General features: G+C 41.1%; 1 protein-coding gene across 2 annotated transcripts; it reads left to right on the forward strand.

Moving 5' to 3' along the window:
* The first annotated feature begins 11,955 nt into the window (after positions 1 to 11,955).
* Positions 11,956 to 14,224, forward strand: LOC111949054 (E3 SUMO-protein ligase KIAA1586-like). Of its 2 annotated transcripts, none has more exons than XM_023965165.1 (2): positions 11,956 to 13,561; positions 13,647 to 14,224. In XM_023965165.1, exons 1-2 carry the CDS (start codon positions 12,189 to 12,191, stop codon positions 13,684 to 13,686), a joined length of 1,413 nt encoding a protein of 470 aa, XP_023820933.1. In that variant the 5' UTR covers positions 11,956 to 12,188; the 3' UTR covers positions 13,687 to 14,224. The 2 variants fall into 2 exon arrangements, with proteins under 2 accessions (XP_023820933.1, XP_023820934.1); XM_023965166.1 differs by having other exon boundaries at positions 12,301 to 13,540.
* The last annotated feature ends 4,769 nt before the right edge of the window (positions 14,225 to 18,993 follow it).

Here is an 18,993-nt window from a genome sequence, read left to right on the forward strand (position 1 = left end):
CATTATTTGTGTCATGATGGGACTGTTTCATATTTAAAAATGGGTCCAAGAAGTTTAAATAAAAGCACAAGTTAAGGAAAAACCTTCCACATTAAAAGCAAAACCAAAGTGGACGGCCAGATACAGTCAACAACCTCTAAAAACTAGACACTGGACAAGCTTAGGCCTTAAAGTCGAACTATTTCAATCTGTGACCAAAAGAAGTCTTTTCCTGCAAATGTGATATGAGGCAATTTTTTGTTGACATCTTTGTGTTTCGCACTTAAAGTTTGGGGTTTGGGGTTTTCTGCAGAAGATTCCGGTTTGTCCCTGCGGGCCGCACAAATAAAAAAAACGGTCAAAAAGGACAACATTAACCCCCCCCCCCCACACACACACACACACACACACAAAACGAATCAAAAAAACGAGAAAACCCAAACAAAGAAACAAAAGAGAACTAAAAAAAATCCCACCTCTTTGTGAACTCCTGTCAGGGTTTTCCGTGGCAGACAGGTCCTAGGTTTAGAACATTTAAAAAATTTAAAAGATCAAATTAAAAAAGAGAAAGTTAAATAAAAGGAAACAAAACAATGCGGCTCGGTACCTGCTCCTGCCCCAGGTGGAGTTTCAGTACTGCAACTCCCAGCAGGTACGTCACTTGCAGCAGGAGGTACTGGAGCCAAACTGTCGACCAGTTGAGCTGTCAATCAATCTGGCAGCGCTGGAGAACTGTCCGTGTCCCATACACCGCACGACTCCAAACAATCTCAGTGAGGAGGAGGCAGAAAGAGAAGCTGAGAGTGCAGACTCCTTTCCGGCATAACAAGCCCATTTATTTTGAACACGCACAACATTGGACATTGCATAGGGGTCATCAACCTGTCCCCCTCCCACTCTTATGGTGCAACAACAATAAACAAACAGAACAGGAAGAATAAACTAAGGTGAAACAACAAAACTGCCATTTGCAAAGAAACATGGGCAAAAAGAAACGCTCCTGCTGAGCCCAAATTAGATCAAGGGACCACGTCCCACTATCCCCTGCTGCTACAGACCTAAAATGCACATGACCGCCACTACATAGCCCCCTTCTGAAGGGTCAGCCGTCCTCGGCGACGCCATCTACCACAAAGTCATCGAGGTATGTGGGGCGTCTGCGTGTGCGGTCGTGTGAGGGTCCTAAAATGCACATGACCGCCACTACAGTACCTTGGTGTCTTGCTCATGAGTGAGTGAAGATTGAAAGGTGAGATTGACAGGCAGATTAGTGCAGCCTCAGCTGTTTGCTGTAGCTTTGCCGGTCCGTTGTGGGGAAGATAGAGCTCTCCACCCTCCTAGAGAGGACGAACTAAATTTCTCCTGTCAAGAACCATGGCCTGAGACTTAGCGGTGCTGACCCTCAGCCCAGCCACAAACTGCCTCAATCCAAGCTGGAGGTCCTGTGACTCAATGAAGTCAACAGGACAAAGAGCAGAGAGGAAATCCAGAGGTCCCTGAACTAGACACCCTCTGGCCCCTGGCTGTGTCCATAAATTCTGTCCATGATGTCCAAGATTTTGAACAGAACCTGTGATAAAAGACAGTCCTGCCGGGTCCAACATGCATCGGGAACAGGTCCGACCTATTACTGCCAGCTATACTAACCATGCTCCTGCTGCAGTCACACAGAGGCCTCGGAAAGGATGCAAGACACAGAAAGGTGCAAGACACAATTACACTGCAAAAACTGGATCTTCAGAAAGAAAAAGACCCTTGGTTTAAGTCTTGCAAGATAAAATATTCTAATAAAGTTTTTCATTTACAAAAATAATCTAAGTTTTTGTCTTAGTGACTAAACATTTTTTTCTTTATATTGGTCTGGGGAGACTTTATGTTGTCAATTACTATAATCTATGCAAAAAGTTAGATCTTAATCTTCTTAAATCAATTATCCATTTGGATAACGGACATGTCTTCTTATGTGGGGATTTTAATCCACATAACACGGAATGGGGAGGGAAGGCGACAGATGCTAATGGTGAGGTACTGGAGGACTTGATGGATGAATTACACTTGGTGTGTCTCAATGATGGGAGAGGAGCAAGAATATAGTTCAAACACAGAACTTGTCCGCACTAGATCTTTCTCACTTTTGTTTCAAATGTCTTGGCAGGGTGTTGTGAGTGGGATATACACGACAGCAGAGTGGGGAGTGACCATTTTTCTGTTTTTCTAGGGTTGGTGGAGAAAGGGAACCATCAATAAATGAAAGGGAAGGCAGGTGGCTTTTTCATAAAGCAAACGGGAATGAATGTACTTATATATGTGAGAAGGAACACTCAAACATCTCAAACATCAGCATGGAGAATACTGCTGAAAATTGGAAAGGAAATTACAAATGTGATAATTGCAGCAGCACAGCAGACAGTCCCAAAGAGTAAAGCAACTATGGCAGGGACAAATATTCCACGGTGGACTGAAGATTTCAAGACAGCAGTTAAAAAAAGGAATAAGGGTTTGAAACTCTTAAGATGGATTCACACCGATGAGAACCTATTGAACTACAAGAGACTTTGTGCGCAAGCGGAGAAGTGTTATTAAAAAGGCAAAAAGAGAGTACTGGAGGGGTTTTTGTAAAACAACTGGTCCAACTACACTGGTTAGTGCAGTTAGCGGGATGATTAGAAAAATGAAGGTTATAAATAGACAGTTAGAATACGCAGTATTAAAGAGGGGCGACAATGGATGAGGATAAAGCTGCAATATTGGCTAAATCCGATGTGAGAAGTCAAAGTAATGAGAATTTATCTGGATTAAGGAGAGGGGAGATGAAACTAGGGAACGAAACTACAATGATATTGATGGTAACACTTATTTTACAGTTATGGATGCTCTGTTTACGTACTTTGAACTGGATCTACATTTATGCTACATAAATCAAGAATTACTTCACTGTGTAGGGATGGCATGAGTTATGTTATGCTAAAGCATTTAGGTAGGCAAATGAAGTTGAAGTTATTGTATATGTATAACAGAATCTGGAGAGAAGATACATTACAGACTAATTGGAAAGAGGCTGTGGTTATTCCTTTATTAAAACCTGGAAAAGATCAAAGCAACCCAGAAAATGACAGACCCATAGCACTCAAATCACATGTCGGCAAATTTGGTGGCAGTATTTTTTGACATAGAAAAGGTACATGACATGGTTTGGGAAGAGGGTTTATTGATAAAACGTGGTAGATTAGGATTTACTAAACGCATTTATAATTGGATAAAAGGGATTTTTGTTTGGTAGGTATGTTCAAGTCAGAATAGGAAAGTCTTTTTCTAATAGATATTTAGTGTAGGATTGAATGGTGTGATTAACCCTATGCTGTTTTTAATTATGATTAATGATATCTATAATTCCATTGGATGTGAATTTGGGAAGGCATTATTTTCAGATGATGGAGCCAAGAGGGGCTTGAATATTTGTTATGTGGAGAGACAGGTGCAAGACACAATTACAGAGGTGGAAAACTGGTCCTATGATCGGGGCTTCAAATTTTCAGTGGCTAAAACAAAATGCGTTGTTTTTACTGGGAAACAGAAAAGTGTTGTAAACTAAAATTATATGGAGAAGTATTGGAGCAAGTGCATAGCTTTAGGTATCTTGGAGTTATATTTGATAAGAAATTGAAACTCAGAGAGAATGTTGATAGTATAATAGGGAGATGTAAGAAAGTCATAAATATAATGAGATGCTTGAAAGGCACTGGGTGGGAAGCTAGTTCACGGGCTTTGAAACAAATATGTATTATATTGATTAGGTCAGTTATTGATTATGGCATTATTGTTTACAATTTAGCTTGCAAAACACTGTTACATAAGGTAGAGGTCATCCAAAATCAGGCATCAAGAATATGTGCTGAGGCTATGAGGTCAACGCCTGCGGTTTTGTTACAAGGTGGAATGGGGGAACTGCAGTTTAATCTCAGAGCTACACAACTGCTGCTTAATTATTGGGTGAATATACAGGATAGAGCAGCTGAAGAACACATGGTTGGAAGAGCTATTGCTCCCTGTTAGGAGAATGGTAGTGGAAAAAACGAAAGTGTTATTTGGAAATGATCTAGATTGGCGATAGTAACAAAGATTCACAATAAGTCAGTAGTGCTTTGAGGCATACGGGACATTGCCCGGGGCACAAATTTGAAAGGGGGCAGCATCCCTATATTTAGAAGAACTGTTGAAGAGAATAGAGTTGTTGTTTTTTTTTTTCCAATAGACTAGATAGGTAGTCCCCCATTCCGACACACACTCCAACACAGTAGGTGGCAATATTGTACCTTGACATTGGTGCCTCTCGCAATTTGAATCACAAGAAGAATAAGAAGAGGCATGTGTGCGCGGTAATCAAATGGGGAGAAAGCATCATGGCAAGTCTTCCATTTTGTGCTGTGTTTGGTATGGTTGCAGCCAACAGCAACCATTTAAGCCACATTAACCCTTGTGCTATCCTAGCCACTTTAACATTGGGAGTTGGGTCATCTAGACCCACTAGACAGTGCGCTGAACCTTTTTTCTCCAATGATTTGTGATCTTCACTGGTGTCCATGAAATCCTCTTCACCTTTATCCACCTTTGTCATGCTAGGGATAACACGTCAATGTAAGGGTGGGATCAAAGGGGTTAAAGGCTTCACATTTTGGAAACGGCCGTCTTTGACTTTTCATTACATCCTGCCAGACGTTACAATACTAAATTGTGTTAAGAAAATGCTAACTTTTGCCTACAAAATGGCAATTTGCGACCCAAAAATAGCAAATTGTGCCCATAACATACTAGTTATGAAGAAGAATTTATTTCTATGATGATGCAGAAAAAATGTATGGTGCAGGGAGCAATGATAATGGGGGGCCAAAGACAGCTGCTCCATCCACCTCTTCCAGTGCCAGGATGAGGGAACAATCCACAAAAAACATCTCAGACATCAAGTGGTAACACTGCCCCTGCCCACCGGAGGATCAAGCTCCTACAGGATACGGTGGCCAGGCGGTCTGTTGGCCTCCGGGACCAGCCACCATCGGTTCAGCCCGGAACTGTCCCCCCAGCTCCAGGAGCGAAAGCAAAGGACTAGGAGGGAGTGACTGCTCCGGCTGAGGCTCGTCCCTCTCACCCCCAACCACCTTGATTGTTGGTGACTCTATAACCAGGAATATAGATGGATGGATGGATGGATGGATGGATAGATGGATAGATGGATAGATAGATAGATAGATAGATAGATAGATAGATAGATAGATAGATAGATAGATAGATAGATAGATAGATAGATAGATAGATAGATAGATAGATAGATAGATAGATAGATAGATAGATAGATAGATAGATAGATAGATAGATAGATAGATAGATAGATAGATATTCTTTATTGATCCCACATTGGGGAAATTCAATTGTCACAGCAGTTCCAAAGAGTAGAGAAAAGAAAAGTGACAGCAATGTGCAAAAGTGAGGGGTGTTCCCAAATGTGCAAGTATTCAAATACAAAAAATGTGCAAAAATAGAAAAAAGTAAAAAAGTAAGTAAGTAATAAATTATGTACACTATTACAACATAACACATGTTATGCCTGATAATAAAATTAAATAAATAAAGTAAAGACACAGAATATACAGATCAGCTATGGATGTATGAAAAACCGTTTTGTACATGCATTTTTAAACTGTGGCATTGTACAGTCTGCGGAACCATTCCTTCCTGCATGGGGGGTGTAACAATCTACCACTGAAAGAGCTGTTCAGTGCCTCCACTCCATAAGGTACATCAACACCATCACCAGATGCTTCCCTGGGGCCAAGGTGAAGGATCTTCTTCAAAAGCTTCCCGAGGTTCCGCTTTCCCTCCCAACCAGTGTCATTCGGATTGTAGTTCACATTGGAACCAATTACACAACACTTCAACAATCCGAAATCACAAAAAGGGAATTTAGGGAACTTTTCACTCTTTTATCCAACACTGGGAAAATTGTTTTTATTTCTGGACCAATTCCCAGACTTACTAGAAGATCTACACGTTTTAGCAGGATCCTCTCCCTCCACACCTGGCTGCTGTCCACCTCCCACACGCACAGGTTTGGTTTTATTGACAATTTTAACCTTTTCTGGAATCACCCCTCTTTTTACAGACTAGATGGACTTCACCCTAGTCTGCTTGGTTGCAGTATTTTAACAGCTAACATTCAACATACTGTTCATTGTTTTAAAGAGGACTGACTGCCAGCTCCCTTAACTTCTCCAGAACCTGAACCCGGATCACACCAAATCTCTGTCCTTCCCCTAGGCCCGCTTCATGGGTTTTCATCCAAACCCCCAATAACACCTGCCACGTTTCCCATACAAACTAAAATAAAAAAACGATCTGGAACTCAATTCAAAACTTCTAACAGGAATTATACAAACCTAAAAGCAATCCATATCCAAAATTTGAATACCCTTCATGAACCTGAAAACAATAATCTGTGTCAATTGAATCTGGCACTTTTAAATGTACGCTCACTATCAAACAAATCATCATTTCTTATCCACGACTTAATTTTAGATCATAACCTAACAGAGACTTGGAATTGTGGTTCAACTGGTTCACTGTTTGAAGCGACTCCACCCCTTTTTTACTTTACAAACAAAGACAGAAAACAAGGTAGGGGTGGGGGAACTGCTGCTATCCTGTCTGCTTTTATTAGGTCTACAGACAAATTGTTTCACGAATACACATCTTTTGAATACCAGGCCATTGTTTTTTAATAATCCCACTGTGTTGTGTTTGATAGTGTACAGACCCCCAAAGTGTAACTCATCTTTTAATTCTGACTTTGCAGAGCTGCTTTCAATTATACACTTGGATTTTAGTAGAATAATTATTTTGGGCGATTTTAACCTACATGCGGACAATCCATCGGACCCATATGTCCAAGAGTTTTAAACACTTTAGCAACAATGGATTTTACTCAGCATGTCAGTGTTCCCACCCACAACAGGGGTCACACACTGGATCTTTTAATCACTCGTGGCCTGATGGCCAATGTGACCTCTGTTGTGGACGTTGGTATCTCAGATCACTCGTGTGTGTTTTTTAATATCAATGGCTTTGTCACCCAAAGACTTCCAAAGAGAACTGTTAGAAGGCGTTGCCTACACCCTGAAGTGGCTGCAAACCTCACATCTGGAACACAAACAATCAAACACTAAGTTTGCCTGTTGATGTATCTGTTCAAAATTTCAATAACAAGCTCATATCAATAATGGACAAAGTCGCTCCCTTAAAACAAAAACGGTACAAGCCAAAGCACCCCCTCTTTGGTGAACAGAGGAAACCAAGAGACTTAAGAAAATCTGTAGGGTTGCAGAACGAAATTGGCGCAAAACAAAACTAACAATTCATTACCAAATCTTTAAGGAAAAACTAACACAATACAACAAATTTATTAAACATGCAAAGCAGGAATACTATTCAAAATTTCCTGAAACAGCAGGTGGACTACCTGGGTCATGTTGTGTCTGCAGCTGGTGTGGCAACTGATCCAAAGAAGATTGCGGCTGTCGCTGAATGGGCCCCTCCCCGGATTGTATCTGAATTAAGAACATTCTTGGGATTTGCAAGCTACTATGGGCTTTGTGGAAGCCTTTGCCCAATTGGCTGCCCCTCTTAATCGGGCTATTGCTGAATTGTCCGGGTATAGGCGTCGTCAGCGGAGGGAGTCTTTGAATGAAGTATGGACCCACCAGTGTGAGGGTGCTTTCCAAAGACTGAAAGAGAAACTGATCTCCTCACCTGTTTTGGCATATGGGCGCAGTGCTGTTTCAAGAGCAGGAGGGCAAAATCAGGCCCATAGCCTACGCGAGTCGTAGTCTTCACCAGGCAGAGAAGAACTACAGCTCTATGGAACTTGAGTTCCTGGCAATGAAGTGGGCCATGACGCAGAAGTTCCGGGACTATTTGGTGGGCCATAAGTGTGTAGTGTGGACTGACAATACGATTACCTAAGGGTCATCTCTTGGCTTCAAAGCTAAATGAAAATCTGGCCATTGACTTTTCCATGTTGGATCCAGCGAGGGATGGGAGAGAGCAAGTACTGGTTATGACCGATGTCTTTTCCAAGTTTACACAGGTTGTGCCAACCCGAGACCAGAGGGCTTCTACTGTGGCAGACATCCTCATCTAAGAGTGGTTTTACAAGTATGGGATCCCCACACGGCTGCACTCTGATCAGGGCCGCTGCTTTGAAAATAACATCATATACCAGCTTTGTGAGTTGTATGGCATTGAAAAGTCCCGCACAATACCCTACCATCCTCAAGGAAAACGGCCAAAGTGAACGGTTTAATCGTACGCTTCATGATCTGCTGCGAACCATCCCAGTTGACCAAAAGCACCACTGGCCTGAGTATGTGCCTCAAGTGTTGTTCAGTTACAACACCACTCAGCACCAGTCGACAGGACACTCTCCATTCCTTCTCATGTTTTGTCGTGAACCTCAGTTACCTGTTGACTTTCTTTTGGGTCGCATTGAGGAGCCTGTTGCTGGCGAGGCCCGTCATTGGCTCAGTGAACACAAGAGAAGGCTACAAGTGGCTATAGTGGGTGGGACAGATGGTGTACCTTAGGGACTTCTCACACAGAGGGCACAGCAAGATCCAGGACAAGTGGGCTCCTAACGTGTTTGTGGTCACAAGACCTCCTGAGCCAGGAGGGGCCGTCTATACAGTTGCTCCACGGGATCAGCCTGAAAAGGTACGTCAAGTAAATCGTTGCATGATTAAGCCTATACCTGTGGAACCACGTGTCTTGCCAGATAGACCCAGTTCTAGAGCAAGGAGCCCTGATGTGGAGGAGAATGGCTTCTGGGTTTTAAGATCTTCATCAGGACAAAAAAGAACTGGGGTCCCGGCTGTACCTACAGTGGAGGCTGCTCCTGCTGCCTGTCCGAACACATTCGACCCTCCTGTATTACGAAGGACTACTCGACAAACAGCTGGACAGCATACAAACCCCCATCATTTACCAGTAGGTGTTGGGACTAGGTTAGAGGGGGCTGCAGGGTCTCTGGTGAAGGGTTGTTTCGCCAGTGGCAGTGAGTTGTCGGGACGCCAACAAAAAAAACGGGGGAAGAATGTAACCGGCAGGTCTGCCTGTGACAGGTGCATGCCTGCTTGATTGGGGATTTAGTTCAGCTGTGTCTGCCCCTTTATAAGGAACAGGGAGTGAGTTGACAGACAGTGGCTGCCTGCCTGCATGGTGGTATGTATGGGTGAAGCCCCTCTGTTGGGAGGATGTAGATCAGCTTTTACTCATTTACATTCTGCTCTTTTAACTAGATGCTGTAAGCGGCTGGAGGTGTTGCGGATGTCATGAGCCACTGCGTGTTCTTTACCCACCCTTTTAATACATTTTAATCTGTTTTTAGAGCGATGCTGTATTTATGGTGTGGTTGACTCTGATTTATTTTTATTGTTGTATAGGTCTGAGTTGTGCGTCCGGTGTTGGTGAGGGGGCCCCTTGTGGCAGCGTCTTCCTCACTCCAGTTCCCTCACTGTATTTGTTTATTTCCCTTTTAGTGTGTAGTGGATGTTTCTTTTGCACGTTTTTCTTATTGTGTGTGGATTTGTTTTTAGCACGGAGTGGAGTGAGGTACTGGCTTAGTCCAAGGCCCCTCTCTTTCCCTCCCCTCCTGCACAGGCGGTCGGCTCGGCCTTCCTGTTTTTATTTCTGCATCTCTTTTTATTGCTTTTATGTGTACAGCTAATCAGAGTAAAACTGCAACGACAGATTTTTAAATTGTTGATTAAATTAAAATCTTTATAAGCTTTTATTGTCTCAGCCATTTTTTTGGTGGCTCCACTCTACACTGGCGGTACCTTGGTCACACATTGTTTTGTAGTCAGTGGGCAGCTTGCGGTCAGCACAGCACTAAATTTCCAGCTGCATTCAGTTAGCGCGTGGCTCCCGCCCCTTTCTCGTGATATTTTTGTGATGATTGACAGGTGATGTTGGAGCAAAAACAAAAACATTCGTCACACACCAGGTGATCTGCGCAGCGTTGCATCCACCTGGGTGATCTCAAACACACTTATTGTGCATCTTGGCTGCACCTATTTGGTGTCGCCAACATAAATTTCCATCCGTTTTTGTGCCTTTCTTTGATCTCAGGTATTGGAAACGATTGTTCTGATCTCCAGTGAACAGCACCCGTTCTTTTATTAACCACAGTTTGAATTCAGAATGAAAATATAGGAGTGGATGACTGGCGGCTCTACAATAACTTGTGACCAGAGTTTAAATGTGCAAAAAGTCATAAGAAAGAAAATACAAAAATGGTTTCTGAATTCTGTTTCTCCTTTACTGATTTGTGGTTCAAAAAGTAAACTTTAAAAAAAAACGTTCGACACAGACTCAAAAATCGGAGCACATACTCTCTGACTTCTCCACCTTAAATTTCAACAAGTCCAAGTCCAGTCCAGATTTCCTGACAATCATCTTCATCCACACTGAGGGTCTCAGCTGTTTGGGAGGAAGTGCTGCCAAGTGTCCAGCAGTGAGAAGACAAGAGAAGCCGTGTTCAGAAGAACCATTGATGGAGGTTACAGAACTGTAGAATTGGAGTCTTCTTTTGTGTTTAATAGTAATAATTCAACAGTGTCAACTGAACTGTGTTAATAAGGACGTTAAGTCAGAAAACAGCAGATATAGCAGACTAAATAAACAGAAATGTATTACTGATTTATTTACTTGTTGATTTTTTTTTGTTTACGTATTGTATTTTATTGAATGAGAGTTTTATAAGTACATTTTGTACAGAAAACAGTTAATAATAGAGTATAATTAATAGTATAGTATATGTTCCATACAAGTTTTCTGACTCTCAGACACTCACACATTGCGTCTGTGCGCTGAAGTTGCGGCCCCGCCTGAGCTAAACCCTGCCTTCATGGAAGATTAGAAACAGGTCTAAAACTGCTAAAAAGGGAGGACTCAAGCCCAGGTTTTTTAAGGAGAGGAAGGACACTTTCTATGCTGTGGTCTGCTGGTGTGGAGGAATTACTAGTTAAAGCAACTAGACAAGCTGGTGAAGAGAGCTAGCTCTGTCCTGGGCTGTCCCCTGGACTCAGTGGACTCTGTAGGTGAGAGGAGGATGCTGACCAAGCCGTCCAGCATCCGGAACAACCCCTCTCACCCTCTGTATGCGACAGTGAGGACCATGAGTAGCTCGTTCAGCCGAAGACTGCTGGACCCCCAGTGCAAAAAGGAACGTTACCGGAGGTCCTTCATCCCAACAGCAGTCAGGCTATACAACAACATGGTCTAGGACTGCTGAAACTGCTGCTGTTATTTAACCACTCAACTTGTTATTTTTGACGTGTACTTCACTCCCACTTTCTATTATTATAATTGTATTTGTACTGAATGCTACTTTGTTTGTTCTAACTGCTATATTTCTTGTTCTGGCTGCTGTAACAACTGAATTTCCCTGCGGGATCAATAAAGTCCTATTTTATCTTATCTTATCTTAACATCAATGAAGAAGCAAACGGCCTCAATAACTATTTTGTAAACGTGGGATCAGAGTTGGCAGGGGAAATTCCAAAATACAAAACCAGCAAAGACAATAATCCACCTGTGACAAAGTAGTTGTATCTACTTGTCACCTGTCTGTCATAGCTCATCACTTTTAGACACATCATGCACAACCACCAAATGTTTAAGACCAGAGGTGAAAGTAAGCCGGAACGGTCCGGAGCGGCGTTCCGTTAAAAGATTTCGAGGCGGAACGCCGTTCTAGATGGGAGGAGATCCGCTGTGTTCCTGTTTTCACTTCATAACATGACAGAAGCATTTTTTTATTTGGCGTATCGACCGATAAAATGCTCTGGATCTCTTTTCCGGTCTGCCTCGTAGCTTTCGCTCTCGCTTCCATAAACAAGCCTAATGCGCATGCGTGGAAACGTCGTACGTTTGATTTTTTGTTGGGGGACATTCAATTCGATCAGCCAACTGAGCATTAATGTTTATGCCACACGGAGGAGCAACGGGACGCGAAAAACAATAAATGAATCAAACTTCACGTCACTAATGTGATTGGTCAGTTTAAATTCAATATAAATTTAGTTCACGATAGACAAAGGAAATCTTGATATGGAAAAATAACGCAGCACGTTATTTAAAAGAAAAAGCAAAAAAAGAAGAGCATGCAGAGAAAAATAAATCAGATATTTAAGAGGAAATTCCAAAGTGAGGATGAAGATGTGCAGACAAACACTTCTGAAGGAGAGGATGAAAAAGTGAAAAGTCGAAATGCAAATTGCATTAAAGAACCCTCTGAGACACCAGGGCCATCAAGCTCAGGTGACCCTTTTGTATTGCCAGAGTATCCTTCAATCTGGACAAAAGAACAGTATGAACAGTTTAAAGAGAAAAATGAATGGATATTTGCCAAAAACGGAATGCTTGGCTGCCAAAAATGCCACACTGTAAAAGATCTCGGTGTTGCCTCATCTCGGGGGGTAAATATTGCACCTAACTGGGTAGCAGGAAAGATATGCCCATCTGGACACACAAGAAATGTTCAGCTGTCGTCATTGAGAAAAAAAATACATGAGCACAAAAACTCAGCAGCTCACAAAGAAGTTGTGAAAATTTTAGAGACAGCGAAAAAAGACACTCTTGTAAACATGAATACCAAGAGTCAAGATTTTGCCTTTGAGACAACTGCCAGGGTCTTCAGGACAGCCTATTACGTGGCCAAGTACAATAAACCATTCACTGACTTTGAAAGTTTGATTGATCTACAGGAGACCAACTTAATCAACATGGGGAGAGTTTTACACAGCAAAACTGTGTGTGTTGATATTGTGGATCACGTGGCTTCACAAATGAAGAAAGAAATTATGACAAAAATTATACAAAATAGGAGCAAGATAACAGTATTGGCTGATGAATCAACTAATGTTGGTAACAAATCAACGCTCATTGTTTTTGTGAAAGCAAGTGTAGATGGAGCTATGGAACCTATTTCTTTTCCCTTGGACCTTGTGGACCTGGACAGCCTATGTGCTGCCCACATCAAAGAAAAACTCATAAACTGCCTGTTAAAAAATGGTTTTACCATGCAGTTGCTGCAAGAACTACTGATAGGATTTTGCAGTGATGGGGCCAGTGTGATGTTAGGGGTGAAGTCAGGAGTTGGAAAGTTGCTGAAAGACGACTTTCCATCTATTGTTCTCTGGCACTGTTTGAATCACAGACTGGAGCTTGCTGTAGACCAGGCACTTGATAAAACAGGGGGGACAAAAGATTTCCAGGCCTTCCTTGACTCCCTTTATTCACTTTACAGCCAATCACCCAAGAACATGAGAGAGCTCAGTGAGTGTGCGCACAATCTGCACATCACCCTTAAAAGGATTGGTAGAGTATTCAGCGTTCGCTGGGTGGCTTCATCCTGGAGGGCAGTCAATGCAGTGTGGCAGTCATATTCAGCCTTGGCACAACATTTCCAGAAAGCATCAGAGGACAACAGCAGAGACAGCAGAGAGAGAGCCAAGTTCAGTGGTCTGCTGTCTAAGTTGTGCACTGTTCATTTTCTCAAAAGTCTGGCACTGATGGTGGATGTTCTCACTGAACTAAAAAACTTGTCTGAAATTCTCCAGAACAGAAAAACTACTATTCCAAAGGCCCATGAGCTCATGACCAACTACCTGAAGCGCATTGAGAGCCTGAAAACCTACCCAGGAAAACACACTGTTGAAGCAGAGCAGGCCGAGCAGAAGATGGAATTTAATGGACATCAGTTAAAGGTGGGCAGGTCTCCCACCATTGACTCTGCTCTCTTCATAACTGCAGTGGTGGAGAGCATGAAGGAAAGACTGTTTACAACAACAGCCAACAAAGCACAAAGTAGCGTGACAGCTGACCGCAAAGAGGCTTACTACAGCCTTATCAATCAGATGGCAGTCCTTCACCCAGAAAACTGGGATCAAGACAATCCTCGATTTGGAGAAGAGGAAGTCAGAACTTTGTGTGAACGTCTCAACATCAATGAGCAAGAGGCCCATCTTGGGTACGTTGAGTTCAAGGCTAGTGGAGGGAGAAGCATTCCTCCTCCATTAAAAAAATTACTTCTGGCAGTGGACACACTCTCAGCCAGTAATGCAGATTGTGAAAGAGGGTTTAGTACCATGAATAACATAATGACTGACCTCAGAGGCACCATGACGACAAAAAATGTCTCAAATCTCCTGTTCATCAGCTCATTTGGACCTCCCTTTATGAAGTGGGATCCAATGCCATACGTCAAAACCTGGCTAGGAAAAGGCAGGAGACCAGCGCACACAACAAGTGGCATGGCCGCAGATCCCCTAAAACTGATGAGGAATATTACCAGCCTCTTTGGGACATTATGACTTAGTTCAGCTAATTAAGCATGACTCAAGTTCTGATCAATTCGGATGTTCACATTTTTCATGTTCTGAAAAATTCACAATGTTCAATTAAAGATTGTTTTCACAAAAACACCTTGTCTACACACGTTATTTATGTATAAAATTTGATATCAAGTGCATTTATTTCCTTTAACTGCTTTAAAAAATATATATTTGGAAATAATTTGTCATAGTACCGGCAAAAGAAAAATTCTACTTTCACCCCTGTTTAAGACTGGTTTGATTTTTGTAATGTTTCTCACCTTCTCTTCCTGGTGCACAAGGAACAAAATGGTGGCAAAGGCCTTCACTTCCTGTTGAGTATTAGGGCACAGGAAGTGGAAAGAATTTGGATATCTTTGTAAATGCCTTTTGTTATGATTTGAGTTGTTTGTTTATTTATGTTTGTCTTTATTTGCAGGACTTTAACTGTATGATTTACAAAACATGTCTATCTTTTGTTGTAATTATTTGAAATGTTTGTTTAAAATGGCTTCCCTCCTTCCTGGGCGTGGCCAGCTAATTAACTGGAGCCCATAAAAGAGAAGGAGCTCAGTGTAAAAAGAGAGAGGATGTATGACCTGTGCAGCCAAGGTGTGAGATCAGCAAATAAAAACCTGGACCTGAACAGTATTACTTTTTTGATGGACGTATAATCTTCATACGCCGTCATTTAAATCTCCGAATCCGTCTCACTGAAGTATAGCACTCTCTTTTTTTCTCCACGCGTTTCCATGGTGACTCCGGAAATTGGCGTTCCATTGAGAATGTCTTTATGTACTTGCTGTGCACGTGCATTAACCCAGGGTTACCAATTGGAGCGTAATTACGCTAATTCCAATCCGGTCTTTTGGAACCGATATACCCAGAGTAAGCAAGTTCAGGCAGATTTCAGCCAGAGTTCAGGGTTAAAGTCAGGGTAGTTTAAACATGCTTCCTGGAAAACCCCCCTGGCCACTCTAGTCACATCACATTGTGACACCACCCATGAAAAGGATCCCACACTCAATCTTTCTCTCTGATGGGAACAAAAATGAGCTGATATCAATTGTAAATAAATTCAAGAATAAAAACTCAAAAGATTGTGAGGATATAGATGTGACAGTGATGAAAAAGGTAATTAATAGTATCTCTAAGCCTCTAACATACATGTGTAATATATCATTACAAACTGGGAGATTCCCAAACCAAATGAAAATTGCAAAAGTGTGTCAGGGTTGGGGGGGCTGGAGAGCAGGTAGAACCCAGACGCAGAGGCAGGAGGCACACGGCTCCAAGGCAAGAGGGTTTATTGAACAAAAAGCGCTGCAGAGCAGGAAACAAAACTAGAACTAGACTCACTGTGGCTTGGCAAGAACAGGAAACATGGCAACATCCAAGACATAAATGACGCTAAGACATGAAGACGTTAAGACGCTAATGGACCAGCACAAGAAGAAGGGAGAGACGAGACTTAATTACAGACAGGGCAGACAAGACACAGGTGAACAAGATCAGGACAGATAGGGACAAGGAAGTAAAACTCAGGAACATGACAAAACAGAACACCTTTCAAAATAAAACAGGAAACAGAACCAAACATGACAGAACAAGAAATAAAGCAAAACCAAGACAAAAGAAACCCAAACCATGACAAAGTGATTCCTATCAATAAGAGTGGAGACAAACACCAATTTACAAACTATAGACCTGTTTCTCTTCTTCCACAATTCTCAAACATTTTAGAAAAAATATTCATTGATAAATTAGTGACATTTATTGAAAAACACAACATTATAAATGAAAACCAATATGGTTTTAGATAAAACAGATCCACCTCATTGGCTATCATTGATGCTGTGGAGGAAATCACAAACGTTCTGGACAAACAGAAATATGCAGCTGGAATTTTCATTGACTTAAAAAAGCATTTGATTCCCAATCATGACATCCTACTTGACAAACTGGAAGTGTCTGGGATAAGAGGACTAGCGCTAACTTGGGTCAAAAGCTATTTAACGGGAAGAAAACAATTTGTCAAGATTGATGAATATACATCAGAATCTTTGGTAACTACAAAGCCAATACCGGGCTCTCAATTGATATTAATAATGTCCTACTTGAAAGTTATTGATGACAAACTAAATTGGAAGCCACACATCAGAGACATACAAATACAACAGTAGATATTTATTGTACTGCTCATTAATATTACCATATGTGACCTGTTGTATAGAAATTTGGGGGAATAATTTTAAGAGTTTATTAAATCCTCTCTTTTTACCTCAAAAACGAGCCTTTAGGATTGTACATAAAGCTAGATATCTTGATCATACAAACAAATTAATCGGTTAGTTCAAAAGGGGCCCAAGTCCACGATTTTTCAGAATAGAGATATTATATGTTCTATGGTCTTCAAGGGAAAAGCTATCTGATTATGTGCAAAAAAGTCCCGAGTCGGTTGTAATGTATTGACAATGTTTGACATTTAAAATGCATTAATGCAAATTCCTGGCCTTGGGCCTCTCTTGCATGAGTTTAGCTTTATCCCATAGATGGCAGCACTACGGTAGTTATCCAATATGGCAGCGCCCCTGTTTAATTCAAGAAGGGCCCAAGTCCAGAGTCTTTAGTTTGCTAGTCAGTCTGAAATGATAAAAGTGAGGTGCTTCATATCATAGCATATGTAAGCTATGAACTGGTGCTAAATCTGGGTAAAGTTTTAATCACTTGGTGTAGCCTCCCTTTAAGCTATGCAATTAAAATCATTTCCTGGAAAAACAAACCTCTTAGACTTGGGCCCCTTTTGAACTAACCGATTCAATTGCTTTGATCAATCAAGACTTTTAAAACTGCATGACCTTGTGGATTTTTTCACTGCGCAACTTTTATACAGAGCTAGTGGGAAATCGTTACCATTCAATATCCAAAAACAGTTGTTAGAAAATGAAGGAGGAACAAACTGAGGGGATGTAGGAACTTCAAAATCAAATTGATAAGAACCACAAAGAAAAGTTTCTGTTCGTCGCTGTGTGGCACTAAGCCTTGGAACGGGCTAAGTTCTGAGCTCAAACAATGTTCAAATATCCAAATATTCAAGAAAATGTGTAAAGAAAGTCTGATTTCACAATACAAAGACAAGAGGATTTAAGGATCAACAGGTGATTGAATAATTCCAAATCCATGTGTGAACTTCATTGTGGTGAAATAATCAAAGCTCTTTTAATTACAACCAATGAGTGTTACATTGTAATGTGTAATAATGACTACTGAAATGTTTGAATTACAATCAATAGGCTATTGATTTTGTTTACTTAATCTGCAATGTGTAGCAATAATTACTGCTTTATTGTGATAATATGTTCTAATAATAGTCAATGATTATTATATAAAGGTTACTGTTACTGTTTACTGAAATCATAAATGAATGTTTTCTGAAGATAATCAATCATTAATTGGCACTGGATTTTGTTACTTGAAAAGAATCTATCGGATCAGAACTGGATTACAAAAACTGTAAAACTATAAAAAGAAATAACTCTGTAGGGGTGGGATTATATAAACTCGCTTCTTCCTGCTCCTTTTCAAGCAATAAATCAAATCAAGCTTTGTTTGGATGTTAGACCAAGGCTGGAAGCGCTACATTTCCTGTAGTTTTCCAGCTAAGAAGGTTTTTCTTCTTGTTTAATTTTCTTGCAAATTTACTTGTTTTAACTTCCCAAAACTCTTTTTTTCTGTTACACCTACTAGCTTTTGTTTTCGCTGGGCCTCAGACTGGCCTTAAAGACCCACTCTAATGACAATTGTGTTTTTAACATGTTCTTCTGGTATTTTTCTGATGATGGAGGACATAAAGATAATTAATCCTAAAACTTACAATTGCATTTCTGTGTGTTTCTTTATCAAAATGTTGTGAATCGGGAGCAGACGAAAAAAAAGCTTGGATAAAGCTTGTAGATGTGACGTAGAAGCTACCACCGCAGGCCACTCGCTAACACAAAGCAGTGCTGAGGACAGAAAATTCACATACATCCAGAGCGTGTATATGTGCACACTCTTCTCCAGAAAACGTCATTTTATGTTACACTTTGACACCTTATCTCCTCTTTCCAGTTACAATATGTGACACTGAACTCTTTGCCTTTTAGTAAACAAGGCCTTTGACATTTTGCAATAAATTTTTATTGTCTTATTAATATTTAACATTTAACACTTTTATCTCAGAGTTTTGAATGAGATCTCTTTAAGTAAAGTTTCATTTCGCTCATACAACAGCTCAAAGGTCAGAATGTGAACCTACTCTCTGTGTTCAAACATAAATCGTCCATCTTCAAAACAGACAGCTAAATGTACAAAAAATAAAATACTTTTTCAAGGCAATAAAAAAATCTTCAACACAAAGAGGTCAAAGATATGACAAAAATTATGACTTTTCTTTACATTCTTAACTGTACTACGGTGGAATGGCCAGCAGAGGTCCTCCTTCACTGACAACAGAAGCCCTGTATATGTTGTCATGGTAATGGCTTTCAGTTCATTTGTAAGCAGCCAAAAACCAAAGTGGAAATTTCCATTGCAGTCGCTCTGGAGCAAAGGC

The sequence above is a fragment of the Oryzias latipes genome, chromosome 17, assembly GCF_002234675.1.
Source record: "Oryzias latipes chromosome 17, ASM223467v1".
Classification (NCBI taxonomy): Eukaryota; Metazoa; Chordata; class Actinopteri; order Beloniformes; family Adrianichthyidae; genus Oryzias; species Oryzias latipes.

Excerpts from the sequence above, each read along its gene's own strand:
- LOC111949054 (XM_023965165.1), top strand. The coding sequence starts at position 12,189 with ATGCAGAGAAAAATAAATCAGATATTTAAGAGGAAATTCCAAAGTGAG. Across the intron at positions 13,562-13,646 it reads TTCAGTGGTCTGCTGTCTAA|AACAGAAAAACTACTATTCC; the intron begins GTTGTGCACTGT and ends GAAATTCTCCAG.